General features: G+C 49.6%; 2 protein-coding genes across 8 annotated transcripts in view; one reads left to right on the forward strand and one right to left on the reverse strand.

Annotated features, from left to right (window-relative positions):
- FBXO36 (F-box protein 36) overlaps positions 1–9144 on the reverse strand; it is a 71620-nt gene extending 62476 nt beyond the window's left edge. Inside the window, exon 1 of the mRNA XM_077826889.1 lies at positions 9049–9144. Coding sequence (XP_077683015.1) covers positions 9049–9144 — 96 coding nt within the window. The remainder of the gene's footprint in view (positions 1–9048) is intronic.
- A 128-nt stretch (positions 9145–9272) lies between these two features.
- TRIP12 (thyroid hormone receptor interactor 12) overlaps positions 9273–16693 on the forward strand; it is a 152351-nt gene continuing 144930 nt past the window's right edge. For 5 of the 7 annotated variants that reach the window (XM_077826438.1, XM_077826442.1, XM_077826443.1 and 2 more), the window contains exon 1: positions 9557–9708. The gene's annotated coding sequence lies outside the window, so the exon portion shown is untranslated. Of the gene's footprint in view, positions 9401–9555; positions 9709–16693 lie in introns of those variants that run through there. The other 2 variants (XM_077826439.1, XR_013347117.1) reach the window with 2 other exon arrangements.

Here is a 16693-nt window from a genome sequence, read left to right on the forward strand (position 1 = left end):
TTCAGGCCCTGTCCTCCTTCCTTCAGGGGTAGATGAAGAACCCCTACAGGGGCCCAGTGTGTTCCTGACCAAAAGAACCCCAGAATCGATGTCCGGAGGTTGGTCAGGAAACCCAGGGCCGGGACCAGGGTGTTGAGCCAGTACCAGAGCATGGACAGGACTAGTTGATTAAGCACCAGCGCTCTCCCTCAGAGGGAGAGACGTCCATTTCTGGAGCCACTCTATCACCCCGCCCTCTAAATTTTCCCAGTTTTCCAATGGAGAGGGATGCGTGGCAGAAAGGTAAACGCCAAGGTAGAGCAGTGGACCCACGCTCCACCGGATGGTCTGAAGCACGGGTGGGAGGGAGCTCACCTGCCGCCAGTCTCCTACCGCCAAGCCAGAGCTTTTGACCCAGTTGACCCGGGCGGAGGAGGCTGCTGAATAGATGGCCTGGCAAGCCTCCACCCGCGCCAAGTCTCTGGGGTCCTGGATCATGAGGAGCACGTCATCAGCGTACGCCGACAGGACCAGCTGCAGCTCCGGCTCCTGCAGCACAAACCCTGTCAACCTCTTGAGGAGGAGATAGAGGAAGGGTTCGATCGCCAGAGCGTACAGTTGGCCCGAGAGGGGGCACCCCTGCCGTACTCCTCGCCCGAAGCTGACCGGTTCAGTCAGGGTCCAGTTGAGCTTAACCAGACACTCTGCGGAAGTGTACAGCACCCAGAGAAAACCCACAAACTGGGGTCCAAAGCCAAACGCCTGCAGAGTGCTCAGGAGGTACCCGTGGTCCACCCTATTGAACGCCTTCTCCTGATCTAAGGACAGGAGGGCAAACGACAGACCATCTCTATGCCCGAGTTCCAAAAGGTCCCGAACTATGAATAGGTTATCAAAGATACTGCGGTCCGGGATGGTGTAGGTCTGGTCTGGGTGGATCACGTCCGCCAGCACAGACCCTAGCCGCAGCGAGATTGCTTTCGCTACGATTTTGTAGTCCGTGCTGAGGAGCGAGACGGGAAGCCAATTTCGTAAATCGCGGAGGTCCCCCTTCTTCGGCAATAAGGCGAGCACAGCTTGCCTGCACGAAAGAGGGAGGACCCCGCTCTGGAGAGACTCGGCCCAGACAGTGACTAGGTCTGGGCAGAGGACGTCCCAGAACACACGGTAGAACTCCACGGTCAGCCCATCCATGCCTGGAGACTTATTAGTGGGCATACGACGGAGGGCTTCCAAGAACTCGGTCAGAGAGAGGCAATTCTAGCCGGTCTCGGTCGCTCGCGCTGACCGTAGGGAGCTCCTCCCAAAGCACTCTGCAAACGCTAGGGTCGGTCGGATCCGGGGAGAAAAGACTTGCGTAGAAGGCTCGGGCCCTCCCGCACATCTCCACCGGTTCTGTGAAGGGGGTGCCGTCTTCTGCCAGGAGGCAGGTGACGTGTTCCTTAGCCCCTCTCATTTTCTCCAGGGCATAGAAGAAGCGGGAGCCGCGATCCATCTCCCGAAGGAGGCGGATGCGGCATCGAACAAATGCGCCCCGGGCCCGATGGTCCTCGCAGAGGAGCGGGTCTTCGGGGCTGGCGGCCAAACGCCTCTCCAGCTCTAAGACCTCCTGTTCCAACTGCTCTATCGACGCATTTCTCTGTCAGCTGGTGCCCCGGGTGTAGTCGTGGCAGAAAAGCCTGGTGCGCACCTTCCCCAGGTCCCACCATCGCCACGCCGAGGGAAAGGCATGCCGCTGCCCTCGCCAGGCCAGCCAGAATTCCCGGAAGGATGTCACGAAGCCTTCATCCTCCAACAGGCTGTTGTTAAAATGCCAATAGGCCGGCCCTGGCCTCTCCGCACAGAGGGATGCTGTCACAGTGGCTAGGTGATGGTCAGAAAATGGGGCCAGCCGAATGCTGGAGGAGTGGGCTCGTGAGAGATGGAAGCGTGATAAATAAATGCGGTCCAACCGGGAGTGGCTCAACCGATGGGCTTCCACCCGGACAAAGGTGAACGTGGAAGTGTCATCCGGGTGGTGGTCACGCCAGATGTCCACTAGGGAGTGATGTTCAACTATCTTCCGGAGGGTGTCCGCGGTGGCCGGGCTCTGCTCGGTTCCCAAGCGGTCTCGCTCCTCGAGGGTGGTATTAAAATCCCCTCCCAGGACCAGGCACTTGTGAGAATCTAAGGTGCCAAGGAAGGCGGACGCCTGCTGATAAAATTGCAGCTGCTCCGGGCCCGATGTCGGGGCATAGACGTTAACGAGGTTAACCACGAGCCCCTCTATACGGACCCAGAGATGCAGCAGGCGACCCGGCACGGCCTCAGCAACCCCTAGCACCTCGGGCTGTAGGTCGGGGGAGAACAGGGTCGCCACTCCAGCCTGCCGAATCGTGGAATGGCTAAAGTAGACCCTGTCCCGCCACTCCAGCCGCCAACTGTCTTCGGTGGTCGGATCCGTATGGGTCTCCTGCAGGAGAATCACAGAGTACCCTCCCTCCCGAAGGAAGGAGAGCACCTGGGACCTGCGGAGAGCCATCCTACAGCCCCAGGTGTTCAACGTTGCGATGGTGAGAGGTGTCATGTGGGGGGGCCGGGGGGGATCCTCACTGGCAGGGACGCTCGCATCCCGCAACGGGCCACGCAACAGTCCTTGACCCATCCCGTAGGTGAGTAATTGGTCATGGAAGACGCGGACCCGCCAGTAGGCCGCGGCATCCTGCTTCCCCGTCCCTCTACCTTTCCCTATGAGGGCCCTTGATGGACTGGAGCTTCTAGGCCTGCCTCAAGCTCTGGGCGATATGGGGCGGTGGAGGGAAGATAGCAGCTTCTAATGGGTCGGGGCAGGAGAACACAAAGGCCGCTCCCTGGGGGTCATCAGTTGGGAAAGGGAAGGAGACAGCCCTGGTGGCGGCAATAACATTGCAGGAGGTAAATTGGATAGGGGTGGGGCAGGGGCAGAGGCGAGGTTCTGGGTTTCGGGAGGCAAGCAGCTGGATGGTGGCGCCTCCCGATCAGACTCGAGGGTTAAGGGGGTGGGGAGGGAGCTCTCAGTGATACCAGGCACGGGGTCTATGGTGGATTTAGCGGCCACAGCATCAGGAGGTGGATTATCTTCTGTTGGGCCCCCGCCTGGGAAGGAAATCAATTGCTCTGCTCCAACGGAGGGTGCCCCTGGTGACTCGTGTCCCGTCCACGTGGTGCCAGCTGTCACCTGAGCAGGCTGGGCGGTCTTCAGCGGAGTGCCATCAGCGGCCGGGTCAATGGAGGAGTCCAGGGGCTCCTCGGAGGTGGGAGCAGAAGCAGCAGTTAGGGGGAGGGAGCATGGGGAAAAGAGAGGTGGAGTGAGGTCGCCCAAATTGAGGTTTGGTGGCAAAAGGTCGTCCTCCCCCTGGGCGACCGGGGACAGATCTAGGGCCTCGATCTCCGCGAACATGGAGGAGAGGACACTTTCCGTCGCCCCAGGGTTCTCCCCGCTAGCACCCGCCACGACGGTTGCCTCGGGGTTCACGGGGGCTTTGGGTAGTGTCAGGACAGAAGGGGCTTCCTCGAGGGTCTCGGAGGGGAGGGTCTCCCGTGGAGGGGAGACACTACCTTTCGGTGCTACCACATCTTTCCTGGCTGACACCGGTGGATGGGATGCACTCGTGGGCAAAGCGGAAGGTTCGGCATTGGTGCCCCCCTTCGGGTAGATGAGGCAGAGCTTGAGCCTTCCGCTTGCCTCGCTTCCCCTGAACTAGGGCCCAGCCCTCCATGGCATCATCTGGGGGCTGGTTAGCAGGGGTCGTGTTGGGGGTAAAGGCGATGGCTCAGGGACTTGGGGGGGGGCGATGGGGCGGCATAAGGAAGGGAGGATTCTCCCTGGGGGCAGGCTCTCTCCCATGCCTGGTGGTATCTCTGCCACATCCTCCTCCATAGGCCCTGCCAGATTGTCAGCAGCGAGGGTGGGGCTCTCCCGCTCGTCTGGGCGTTGTAGGGGAGGTGCACCTTGGGCCTGAGCAGGAGAAGCGGTGGTCCGAAGAGGAGGGGGAGCAGGTTTGGGTATCGGGCGGCCAGGGCGTCGGCAATGACGGGGCCGATGTCCTGCCGGGTCTCGGGGACCCCAGATGCCCCTCCTTGCTGGGCTAAGGGGCAGTCCCTCCAGACATGCCCTGACACCTGGCAGAGGTAGCACCGGGCTTCCCCCGTGGAGAAATACACCCGGTAACGGGCCCCCTGGTGGGGGACTAGGAAGGACCCCTTGAGCGCCTCTCCGTCACGCGCCGCCGATGGCAGTAGAAGCGGCACTTGCTGGCGGAAGGAAAAGATGTGACGGAGGGTGGGGTCGTGGCAGCCCAACGGGAGAGGGCTGATGACAGAAACAGGTTTCCCCAGGGTGGAAAGGGCGGGTAACAGGGCAGCATTGAGGAGAAAAGGAGGGATAGAGGTCAGGACCAGGCGGACGCCCAGGTCCTCTAGCGGCTCTAGGGGGACAAACATCCCTCCCACCGCCAGGCCCCTCTCCACCGCCTCCTGGGCGGCAGCCTCTGATGCTAAGAAGAAGACGACCTTCCCATACATTTTGGAGGCCGCCACAATGGCCGAGGGCCCCACCACCCTCACCAATGCCCGCACATAGGTCTCCACATGGGGCGAGGCGGGCACCAGGAGGCATCGGACACCATGCTTCCTTGTCATGGTGGGGAAGGGGCCCCGGCTGCTGTTGATGGTGGCGGAGGCGGTGGGCAGGAGAGATGACGAGGAGGCAGGCGGGGGGGCTTCCGCCGCCCGGGCATACATCCTGGGGGCTGAGGGAGGGACACCCGCAGAGCTGGTAAAGGGGGCAGCAGGGAGGGATGCCGTGGTTGGTGGCAGGGCCGCAGCAGTGGGGGTGACCCCTGCCACAGAGGGCCTGGTGGTTTTAGCGGGGCCCTTCCCCTTCTTCTTGCCCTGGCCTTTCCCGCCGGCTGTGGGGGCTCCCCTAGAGTCTGGGGAGGCGGTGGGCATGGCAGCGGCGGAGGTCACCCCGGTGCCCTCCATTGCTGATGCCCCAGCGGGGGCGGTGGCAGGTGGTTAACAGGAGTTGGGGTCAGGTAAAAAGGGACAGGCTGTGGGATGGGCAGTTCGGGGGGGAGCACATGAACCACCGTACGCTTGTCCTGAGAGTCCTGTTTGGTTGGCTTGTGCTTCTGGCCCACATGGTGGAATCAGGGCGAGCAGCTAAGTCCAGAGGCAGATGTTAAACCGCCAGCAATGACGGTGGAGGAGGCAGTTGTGAAGATGGTAGTGTGGGGGTTGGGAGGACACAGATGGATCGGGGGGCGGCTCCGTGCCACACCCCCTGTGTCCCTACGAACACAGTCTCGACATAGTCAAGGCCTCCCCCCACATGAGAGCACAGTTTGAAAGTTACTCAGTCTTGGGCCCCGTCCACGGCGATTTGTAAGTTCCCCGGGCGGTGTTCCTCTGGTGGACTGCTGTTTCTCTGTCTGTTCTGGGTTTTCTTTTTTGCGTTCCAGAAATGCCGGAGCAAGTGATAAGATTCCTCTCAACCGGAGACGGGTCCGCAGACAAACAGCAAGCGGCTGGGTCTGGGGCCTGGGTCCTTCCACTCCCCCCGTCTGGGGAAGCGGGCCGGCAGGCCCCCCCCTCTCAGGGGAGGATTTCAGCTGGAGTGGCAGCAGCATCCGAGGGCGGGCGGGGGGGGGTGTGGTTACAGCCGGCCAACAGCTGGCCAGCACTCTAGCAACAGCGGAGAAAGAGAAAAAACAACAAAAGGAAAAGAAAGGGGAGAGAGCGTCTGGCCCAGTCGGGGGGGAAGCTGAAAGCAGGGGCAAAAAGCAAGGAAAGCCCAGGCCAGAGGGCAGCAGCAGTAGAGCAGGCTAAGTAGGTCCCTTTTCCCTGGGTAACGTAACAGGGAAGGTTCGAGAACCATCAGGAACCTTCTGGAGACAATTAAGACAGGCTGATTAGAACACCTGCAGCCAATCAAGAAGCTGCTAGAATCAATTAAGGCAGGCTAATCAGGGCACCTGGGTTTTAAAAAGGCGCTCACTTCAATAGTTTGTGGTGTTCCTGTGAGGAGCTGCGAGCAAGAGGCACTAGGAACTGAGAGTGAGAACGTGGACTGTTGGAGGACTGAGGTGTACAAGCATTATCAGACACCAGGAGGAAGGTCCTATGGATAAAGAAGGTGTTGGGAGGAGGCCATGGGGAAGTAGCCCAGGAGTTGTAGCTGTCGCACAGCTGTTCCAGGAGGCACTCTAGACAGCTGTGTTCCACAGGGCCCTGGGCTGGAACCCGGAGTAAAGGGCAGGCCTGGGTTCCCCCCAAATCCTCCCAACTCCTGGTCAGACACAGGAGGAGATGACCTGGACTGTGAATTCAGGAAAAACGGCCAAGCTGAGGGCTGCCGTGAAGCTCTAAGGTGAACAAATTCGCCAATAAGTGCATTACCCACCAAGGTAGAGCAGGAACTTTGTCACACTGCTCTGCATGCTCAAATAGTTCATTCAAATAGTCATAATTTTATGAAATCAAAACAAAATTTTTCAAAGCATGCTAAGCAACTATACATCAAGGAGGACTAACTTTATGCTAAGGCTCTTATCCTGTAAACATTCCTACTTTTACGCACACATAGTAGTTCCACTGACTTCTATGGGGCTATTCACATTCTTAAAGTTATGCAGACAGGTAAATATTTACAAGATCTGGCCCCAGTTTGAATTACCAAACCACTGCCTTTAAAAAAAAAATCTACCTGAAGTTCTTTTCAGGATATCTACGTGAAAAAAATAGAGGTTAAAATAAGATATTGTTATCGGTTGGGTTAAACCTCATTGAAACTGCCGGATATTAACAGCTGCCCTTCATTTTGGGAAAAATGTAAAGAACAATTGAGCTACTTTATAGAATAGATGGATGAAACGATAGGGGCCTTTGCCCAGAATAAAGCCACACCCAAGGCTGGAGTAGGTTTTAGCCATGTGGCAGGAGGTCCCTCTGTGATCTTGGGGCAGGGTTTGATTGGACTCAAGTGGTGTGTGTTACAGGGAAGCAGTGATAAACACCATAGAAACAGACACAGAAAAGAAGACAGCAGAACAAGCAGTTGGAGCATGGCCCTGAGAAAAAGTCGAGAGTGAGTGAGCAAGAGAGCGCTTTTTGTGCTAAGTGCTGGGTAGAAAGGGACTTGGAATTGTGAGCAAAGTAACTGTCTTGCTGGTTAATTCCTGCTGTGTTTAGAGAAACAGGAATTTGTACATTCCTAATGAATAAACAGATTACATCAAAGAAATACCTGACTCCATCATCAATTTCTCTACCCAACTGAAACAACTCTCAGGGGGCCAAATGTTGCCAAAGTGCTCATGTCATAACGGGGCAACAATATATATATATATTTTAAAAATAGCAGAATGTAATGAACATTTTTTTTAAAATCACCTTAGTCAGACACCCAATGTGGAAATTTCAGCCTCAAAACAGAATTTTTCAGAAAGAAGTAACTGAAACTTTTGAAATTTTAACTATTTTTGTTGCTACTGTTGACTAGTATACTTTCATATTCATTGGGGAAAAAAACAACCAACAATTACTTATAGTGGCACTTTTAAAAGGAAACTAATAAAAAAAAAAGCATGTGGGACATAAAGATCAAAGCTTGGAAATATATTCATTTTGGAGTAATAGATTCAATTTTGGTTTGCTTATTTTACAGGCCTGCCGACTCTCACCCGATTGGAGGGAAGACATCTTTGTCGTTTTGGATTAGTTTTAATGACATGTAAAAAGTATCTCCTTCTTGTGACAAAAAATTTGGATAGGTGTTTTAATGAGACCATTAAAATCTCACTTAGCATATTATTTTTGAAATCTCACAACATTAAAACTGATACACACAGCCTGAGACAGAGCTCAGTATTCATATCTTGCACCTGCTCTCTCCATGCAATACCTTTACTTTCAAGATCAAACCTAGTCAAATTTAGGGTAAACATGAAACAAACCTGAAGTACATCTTTAAAGAAGCGGAAAGTAGTCCCATCATTTGCTGGAGCGACTCTCTTATTGGAGATTAATTTTAAAGCAGTTTTAAGGCATCAGTCTTACTCTTGTGATAAAGGATTTTGCAGTACGTTTCAATAAGACACTTAAAATCTCACTCAGGATTATTTTGAACACTCTTCTGAACCACCCCTGGACATTACCAGAGAAATAAAATTCTAACTAACCTGCCAAAGAAGTGTCTTGACATGTATTATCCTGTAAGATTATGAAAATGTATTGGCTTCCTGTCCCAGGACAGGCAGATTAATTCTTCTTAGCTATTCACTTCACCTTCCTGGCAGGATATTTCAATGGAAAACTAGTGATTTGCCTGTAAATTGTTTGTTCCAGCTCCTTTAAAACTTGCTTTTCCTTAGGAAAAGCATTGTGACTTTTCACAGCATTATGTTGTTTTCTCTAATCACTGGATCACTTATTTGTGACAGTCTTTGAAGGTCCCTTAATTTGTTCTGTATTTTTTTTCAGGGTCACAGTATCTCATGCAACTGTGGAAAGTTTTCAAGGTTACTGAATCATCACTCTGCAACACTTTTTCATACTCAGTTGGTGACTTTCCTATTTTACCCCTGAATTTCTTACTGGGGATACTTTCCAACGCGTAGTGGATCCTCAGATCTCACATGCTTTACGTGCACTACTACTCAGATCCCATTCAGTGATGATACCCCCCCACACCTCCCCGGATACTTGGTCAGTGAGTTTTCCCCCAGGCAATGCTTTTCCATACATTCACAAGCACGTTTCAGTGACGCTTAGGAATCCTACGTGCCCTCCTTCCCTCTGGACCAACCTTTGGTGGTGTTTCCCCACCCGCCTGCCCGACTCCTAGTCAACGGCCTTTGCCAGGCCCCCCTCTGGATTCCCGACCGGTGACAGATCCGTGGACCATCCCCAAGCTGCGGGTTGCCCCGACAGCCCGTTGAGTTGCCTCATCTGCGTGCGAGCCGGAGCAGCAACAGCCCGGTGGGCAGCTGGCAGTGGGATGGGGGCGCTGGCGGAGGCCACAGGCAGGACCTCCTTCCTTCGTTCACCCACCTCCTTCTGGGTGACGATCAGCTGGTAGAAGTCCTTGCTGGGGGCTGGGGCCTGCGCGCGGGTCTCAAACAAGTTCTCCTCCAGTAGAGACGCCATTTTGGGACGCTGGCAAGAGGTGACTATGGCAACCAGGAAGGGGCGGGCATCACGAGAGGTCACTGGGAGCCCAGCCCCCTCTTAAAGGAGCCGGGTCGATATTAACGCTCTAGCCCAGCGGGGTCTTCGCCCCAGCGGCGAGGAGGGTCCTATACACCCCTTAGTTGGTAAAAACCGTTCCTCCAGCCCCGCTGACCTGAGGGGAAATACTTCCATGGACCCAGGGGTGACGACCCCGGCGGAAGGATACCGCTCGGTAGGCCAAGAAACGCCTGGAAGCGCAGGGAAGCAGGACGAGCAAACCGCCGGTCCGCGGGCTTCGCGGGGGGCGGCCAGCCGGGCAGGGGGAGCGCCTTTAGGCAGGGGGGACGGGTAGGGGCTGCGGGCTCCGTTGGGGGGGGTAAAGTAGTCCCCAGCCTCCCCCTGTGCCACTGGAAGGGGTTCGGCTGCGGAAGCGGACGGCGCGCTGGTCGGTGCTGCGGCTTCAGCTGATAATTGAAGGGAAGGGAAGCTGCTGCTGGGGTGGCACGGAGCGTCTGCGGAGGCCGCATCGGGACAAACTAGGTACATGGGGCTCCTCTCCCTTTTCCTAGGCACTGAGGATGTGAGTGGGGCGCTGGGCCCCCTCAACTGCCCTAGGCTGGCTTGGTCAGGCCCGTTGTGTCACCCCCGGTATGAGCTCAGCTGCCCTTCCCGGGGCAGGGGGGAGGGGAGACGCGCCATCCCAGGCATTGTTTGTGGGGGAGTGAGTGTTGGGGCCTGGGAGGAGGTGTAATGATCGGGAGAGGCCAAGGGGGTGGAAGGGCGAAGAGGGCCCTGGGTTTAATAATAGGATTCTGGTGGTGAGGCCTCACTGAGGAAGGGATGAGGGGGTGGAGGTGGTAGAAATGGAGCTGACAAAATGGCCAAGCAGCCACTGGAAGCTGACTTCAATGCACCCCCACCGCCCCCAAAATATTAAGGGGGGGGGGAGAAGCTGCCCCCAATCCCTACCTCACACAATGCTCCCGACAGCCTGGAGCCCCAAGGTGGAGGACTCTTCTCCGCACCAGCTACGACTAGCTCTGTAGCCTGGGTAGTTGCTAATACAAAAGGCTAGTGTCAGGGTTGACGCTACTGAACCAGATTTGTATTTGCCTCCCCCCATAAACCCCCTTTCCCTGTTGTTGTTGTTATACTTATTTTTAAGGCGCTATCGAGTCACCTTTTTTATAAAAGCAACAAAAACCCAGTCGGAGAAAGAAAAGGCAAAATAATCAGCCGCCGTCCATATTTCCCAGGCGAGGGGAGAGGGTGTTGATTCGAGTTACAATACTGACTACCCACGAGAGGATTATTTCTACCCGCATCGGTTCAGAGCTGATTCCCCACCCCCCTTTTTTTTCCTCTCTTCATTTTTGTTGCTTTCAGTGAAGTAACCAGTCCCTTGGTCCTGCCGTTTGTTTGCATAATGCTCACACGTAAATTCTCTCCTCCCCCGTCACCCCCCTTACTGCTAGTCCCGTGATACTGTATCGGTGAGAGTGGCTGGGTATTGGGGAGCCGTGAAGATTTTTGTGTGTGGGGGGTGCTCACACTACTCACGCCGATCCCTTCCTAGCTGCTGCCCTGGCTGTCTGGGGCTGGTAAACAAACCGATGCCGGGGCTTTTACCAGACCTGCAGGCCCATCTTCCTGCTGTTCAACTTTTTTATTGTTCCCCCTCCCCCCGCCTCCTAATGCACTGGCTCATCGGGTTTCTCCGCAGTTGGGTGTTTTAAGGGATCGGGAGTCTGAAAGTCTAGACTGTGAACCGGAAAATAATAGGGGGAAAAGTGGAAAGTCGTGTCACGGGCTTTGGGGGAAAAACATCAACGAATGGAACAAAGGTCCTGCCTGAAATGGAGAGAGAGAGAGGCCTGCATGTGCGGCTCGATTGTGTCGCATTTATACAAGGGGAAAGAAATGAGAGCTTGGCATTGGCCTAAATTCACCTCGTAAGTCTGGCATACGGTTTGGAAATGCTTTTAGAGTGCGTTCGGTTTGTTTTCAGGGTGGTTTTGATATGTGCAACCATCCACTAATCATCCTAATTCAGGATGAGTGTCAGTGTAAACAGTCGTCTTTCTTCATCCTGTTCAGCAGCAGTATTGATACACTGGATTTAAGGCCACATCATAAAAGTTTACTTTAAGAGGGTGACTCTGAATTTCTCTATTTGAGAGCATAAGCTTACGTTTATACTTAAATATTGAGTTTCATGGAGTTCTCAGGGCTGTCATCTTTTGACAAGGCAGCTTGAATAAGGGATACTGAATTGAAACACACAGCCAAATCCTTTATCACAAGAGAGAGAAACTTTAAAAACTAAATTAAAAATAAAAAATGAAGGAGTTTTCCTCAGAATGAATAAGATTTGGTTTGTCTCTGCATATGTACAGGTAGAAATATGTACAAGTCAAGCAGCCGCTAACAATCTTGTAATTAAGGAGGTCATTATTTCCACTTTGTGCCCTATTTTCCTTTTTTCCCCTCTCCTCCCCAGGAGTTCTGAGGTTTGGTGGCTGTCTTTTTAAAGACAACTGAATTCTCAATATTTATATTTTTAATGAGTTTTTTAAAATGTCTGATAAGTGACAGTTTGTTTAACTTTAAGCATAACATATTAAAAGGCTAAAATTGTCAGATGAGTACAATGAGCCTAAAAGCAATATTTTAGTGAGTAAATATTGTAAATAAGGCAGTCTATTGCGACAACTTATTACTAAGTGGTATTCAAAATGGTCTAACAAACTGTGGTAATCTTTAACTTTTATTTACCACACTTACTAAATTTCTAAAAGGCTTTCAGCTATGCGATTCAGGTGTGCGTACATTTATGTTCCTTGTATAAAATGAAAGAACGCATCCTCCAAAACTTGCTGCACCCACAAAGCCTCCCATCCTTAGAAGCCTGAGGAAAAGAGATGGGCTGTCTCATCATTTCACTCAGTGGTTGTCAGACCAACTTGAGAAATGAGTTTACATCGCTGTCGCTCTTCCCGAGAAAGCATAATCTCAAACCTCAAGATGGTTAACATTCAGGGGCTATGAACAAACAGCTGTTTAAGACACCATATTGACAGCTTCAGCACAGCAGAGACCCCAGAATTTTCAGGATTTTATAGATCAGCTAATGCTCCTCTTTCAGAGGAAAGAATGGAACCAATTAAGTACTACTCCAGCCAGGGACCACAGGCTAGGTGCCAGTGTTTTGCTTCTGTGACGGGATTATTTATCTCTTCAAAACTAGACCCTGAAAGCACACTAAGATAACATTTAGTCTGATGAATCTTCAAAAGCAAGGAAATGTCTAATTGTATCTAAGATGCAAAGCCTTGGATAACAAAACATGAATTGCAAAAGCCTCTAAACAGTGGGTGATATATTGCAATGTCTAGGCAGAAAAGGTTTAAAAAAATCAGCTTTGAGTTTTCTTGCTTGCCTCTGTTTAGTTGTCAGATCCTTAAGACTTTGAGGCCTATTTACACTACTAATAGAACCAGTAAGATAATCTGACTATAGAACAGTTGTACCCTTAAACCATGTTATCTAGTTTAGTTGGGAACGTGGCTAGAATGTCTCTGTGCTATACGTTGTGGTTCAGGAGCTTGTATTTGTAGGGTAGATGGGCCCTAAATACAGCTTTGGTAGTTTTGCTAAACAATATGCTGTAACAACTAAGGATTAAAGATTCCAAAGGCTAAGTAAAGTAACTTATAACCACCTAAGAAACCTATTAAATGGTGGGTACTGCTTGTCATAATTTATTTACATTGTAACATTCTAAAAGATATATCTTTTGTTTCTGCTATTTCAGTGATGCCACACCTATACACAGATTCCGAAGACACCTCTGTAAACCAGTAAACATAATTGAGGCCAATAGAGCCCTGTAATATCTCAAGAGGCATTTTTGGGGTAGGGTAAGGTGGGCTCTTACTATGAAGGCAGTGTAATACAGTGCACTGTCAATTGGACAGGAACTCAGGAGACCTGGATTCTGTTCCTTAGTTTAACCTCTGCCACTGGTGTACTGGATCCCATGGCAAATCATGTCACCTCTCTGCTTCAGTTTCCCTACTTGTATAATGGGGCCAATATTTACCTTCTTTGTAAAGCTATTTGAGATGCAGGAATGATATCCAAGTATGTGTCCATTGTAGATTACTTAGCAGTAGTAGACCTGAACTGTAACTGTCCTTTCCTGGTTCTGCTGTTGCTCAAGGAAGGCAGTGGCACTGTTATAATAAGATTTCATGGTTAAGGAGTCTTAGCTTTGTCTACATGTTTTGAAGTAAATTTTATTATGAACTAACTCTTGATATACTGCTCTACATGTAGTATTATGAATCAGTTACATGCTTGAGGATTTTCCTACAAGAGCCATCAGCTAGCTATTGCTATCTGGAAAAGCTGAAAGTGGCATGGGCTTAGTCTTTAGGTACCCCTTTCTTCCTTGAATTCCCAGCTTCTGCACTTTACATGAAGTCCTGTGTTTCCTATGGTAGGAAAGTATCTTCACTTCTCACGCTTGAGAATAAGCATCTGTTTCTGATAAAAACAACATTCTGCCAAAGACAATCATGAAACAAAAGCCAGTTATAAAACCTGAAAGCAGCAGTATTCTGTAAATAGAACATTTCTAGTAACGTTTCTTTATGATATCAAATGTGCTGTCAGTTTTAAGAGCATGACTTAGTTAACTAGTCTCTTTAAATGAATGATATTCAGGTGATTGGGGCAATCAGTTTTGTGTGGACAAATATTTTTCCATCCTGCCATATAATAGCCCTTTCTTATCGGGTTGAAAGAACTTGGCTGCTTTGGCTATGCAAATGTGCAATTAGTGGAATTGTCTTTACTTCCATCTGGCAACTCATGTTTTAGCACACATAACCAAATTGTCTATGGATAGGGAGTCTAGTAGCAATTTTTTGCAATGTGCTTACTGAGACCAGTGACCTTAATCTCTTGCATATCACCCAGTACAGAATTCAGCCATATTTTTAATGTGTATAAGGAGGAGGATTGATACTACTGCTAATTAATAGTGCTATCAAGATTATTGGAAAACTAAGCACAAAGTGGCTGACTTCAGTTCAAGACATGCTTACTGAAAACATTTGAATGTAATATGAGACGGTGTTGCAAATACTGTACTTAACGAATATTCTAATCTTTTGAGCCATGCATCATTTTCTCTGTTCCCCATCACCCCAAACAGATATGGTTAATTAGTGCTTGGAAAGCTAGTTAAGTATTGTCTGGTAGAGCTGTTGACATTGAGTATTCAATTAGAAACTTCGTAATAGCTTTATTTATTTATTTTTACACCAGAAGGCAAAGTTCTGAATCTGACTGCATCCACACATTTGTTAACTTAACAGGTGTTCAGTTCCTACAGCTTACAATATGACACATTATCTTGGTGGCTAATAATATAGCTGTTGTCTGTTTCTTGGGTGGAGGGGAGGCAACACATCTGCAAGCAACAAAATTTTACAATAGTGAGAAGAGGGTTGTCTTTAGTAAAGGATGCTTGTACATTTGGTGGGGGTGGGGTGAAGGATTCTTAATGTCCATGCTGAACAGACAGGAGTACTTTTCTAAGGTCTTATCCAGAAGACGCAATACACAGTAAAATTCAGTCTTCTGCAATTATCTCCCTCAGAAGACTGAAGGGCTAAGTCCTCCTCCTTGGGTTTTGAACATGGGGTTCCAGAAAGTATTGGTATTTGAAAGTGGAGGCTGAGGTATCTGGTCAGTCACCTGATTCCACATAATCTCCGATTCCAGGTTCACTGTGAATTCTTTCAAAAAAAAATTTCTGGAAAGCAAGATGTTCTTTGTTCTAAAGATATGTACATTTTACTGACTGCACAAATTCCCTTTTATTGTATTGTATCCATGTAAGTGTAAAGGTGAAAATGAGCATATTTCAATATAGTGACTAAAAAAAAAAGGCTGGGAGGGGTTAGAAAACTTTCCTAAGGCTGCCTGTAAATGACAGGCACTAGACTCTTAGGAATAGGCATATTGTTGATATTCCTTGAGACTGGTGATTGACTGCAGGTCAGTACAATTTTATATGTTGGAATATGGAAAAAGAGGTAAACTATAAGGTGGCAGTGTTCACATATGGTTAAGTCCAAAGCTGACTGCAGAGTTACAAAAGGATCTCACAAAACTGGGTGACAAAATGGCAGATGAAATTCAATGTTAAGTGCCAAGTAATGCACACTGGAGAACATCCCAACTGTACAGAGACAATGATGGGGTCAAAATGATCAGTTACCACTCAGAGATCTTGGAGTCCTAGTTCTCTGAAACATGTAGCAGCAGTCCAAAAAGCTAACAATTTTAAACACCATTAGGAAAGGGATCGATGATAAGACACAACATATAATGCCACTACATAAATCCATGGTATAGCCATACTTTGAATGCTGCATGCTGCTCTGGTTGTCCCACCTCAAAAAATATGTATTGGAATTGGAAAGGGACAACAAATGATTAGGATTAGGGGACAGCTTCCGTATGTGGAGAGATTAGAAGGACGGGGACTGGTCATTTTAGAAAAAAGACTAAGGGAGGGGGTCTGATAAAAATCTGTAAAATCATGAATAGTGTGGAGAAAGTGAATAGGGAAGTGTTAGTTATTTGTTTACATAACACAAGAACCAGGGGTCATCCAATGAGATTAATATGCAGCAGGTTTAAAATTAAAAGGAAGTTTTTCACGCTACGTAGAGTCAACCTATGGAACTAGTTGACCTTTGCAGCATCACCTGGCAAAAGTATAACTGGGTTCAAAACAGAATTAGATAAGATCATGGAGAATAGGTCTATCAGTGGCTCTTAGGCAAGATGGCCAGGAACGAAGCCCCATGTTCTGGGTGTCCCTATCATCCAGGCCCAGTTTTTGGCAGTCAGAGGTTTAGGATGGATCACTTGATGATTGCCCTGTTCTGTTCATTCCCTCTGAAGCATCTGGCACTGGCAGAAGACAGGATACTGGGCTAGATGGACCATTCATCTGACCCAGTATGGCTAGTCTTATGTTCATGTTATTAACATAGTTCTTATCAATCATAGTGCCATGTACTACTTCTTACAATCTAAGGTCTGCTAAACATAGTGTGCTTTTAGGGATAGCAGTTTGTGAAGGGATAGTAGTTTGTATGGTTGTGAAGCTCAAAGGTTGCTTGAATGTAGAACCAAGCACATGGACAGAGTAAAGGCAAGTAAATGAAGGGAGCAAAACAAATAAAAATGGCTGGACAGACATTTAATTTCACATCCTCCTTGAATGCCTGCTTTCAATCTGACCTTTTTCTTTTTTGGAGGGGGGAGGCAGGAAGGGAAGGTGAGACTTAATGTGAATCTTACTGATCTCACCACTGTGATACAAAAGCTATTTGAAAATAATGTCCTGTATCTTAATCAGATTTACATAAGTTCCTGACACTAGTTCGCTCCAATTTTAACTCTAGTTTAGTTTAATGTTTAAGGAAAAGCCTACTGGTTT

This window comes from Eretmochelys imbricata, chromosome 9 (assembly GCF_965152235.1).
Source record: "Eretmochelys imbricata isolate rEreImb1 chromosome 9, rEreImb1.hap1, whole genome shotgun sequence".
NCBI lineage: Eukaryota > Metazoa > Chordata > Testudines > Cheloniidae > Eretmochelys > Eretmochelys imbricata.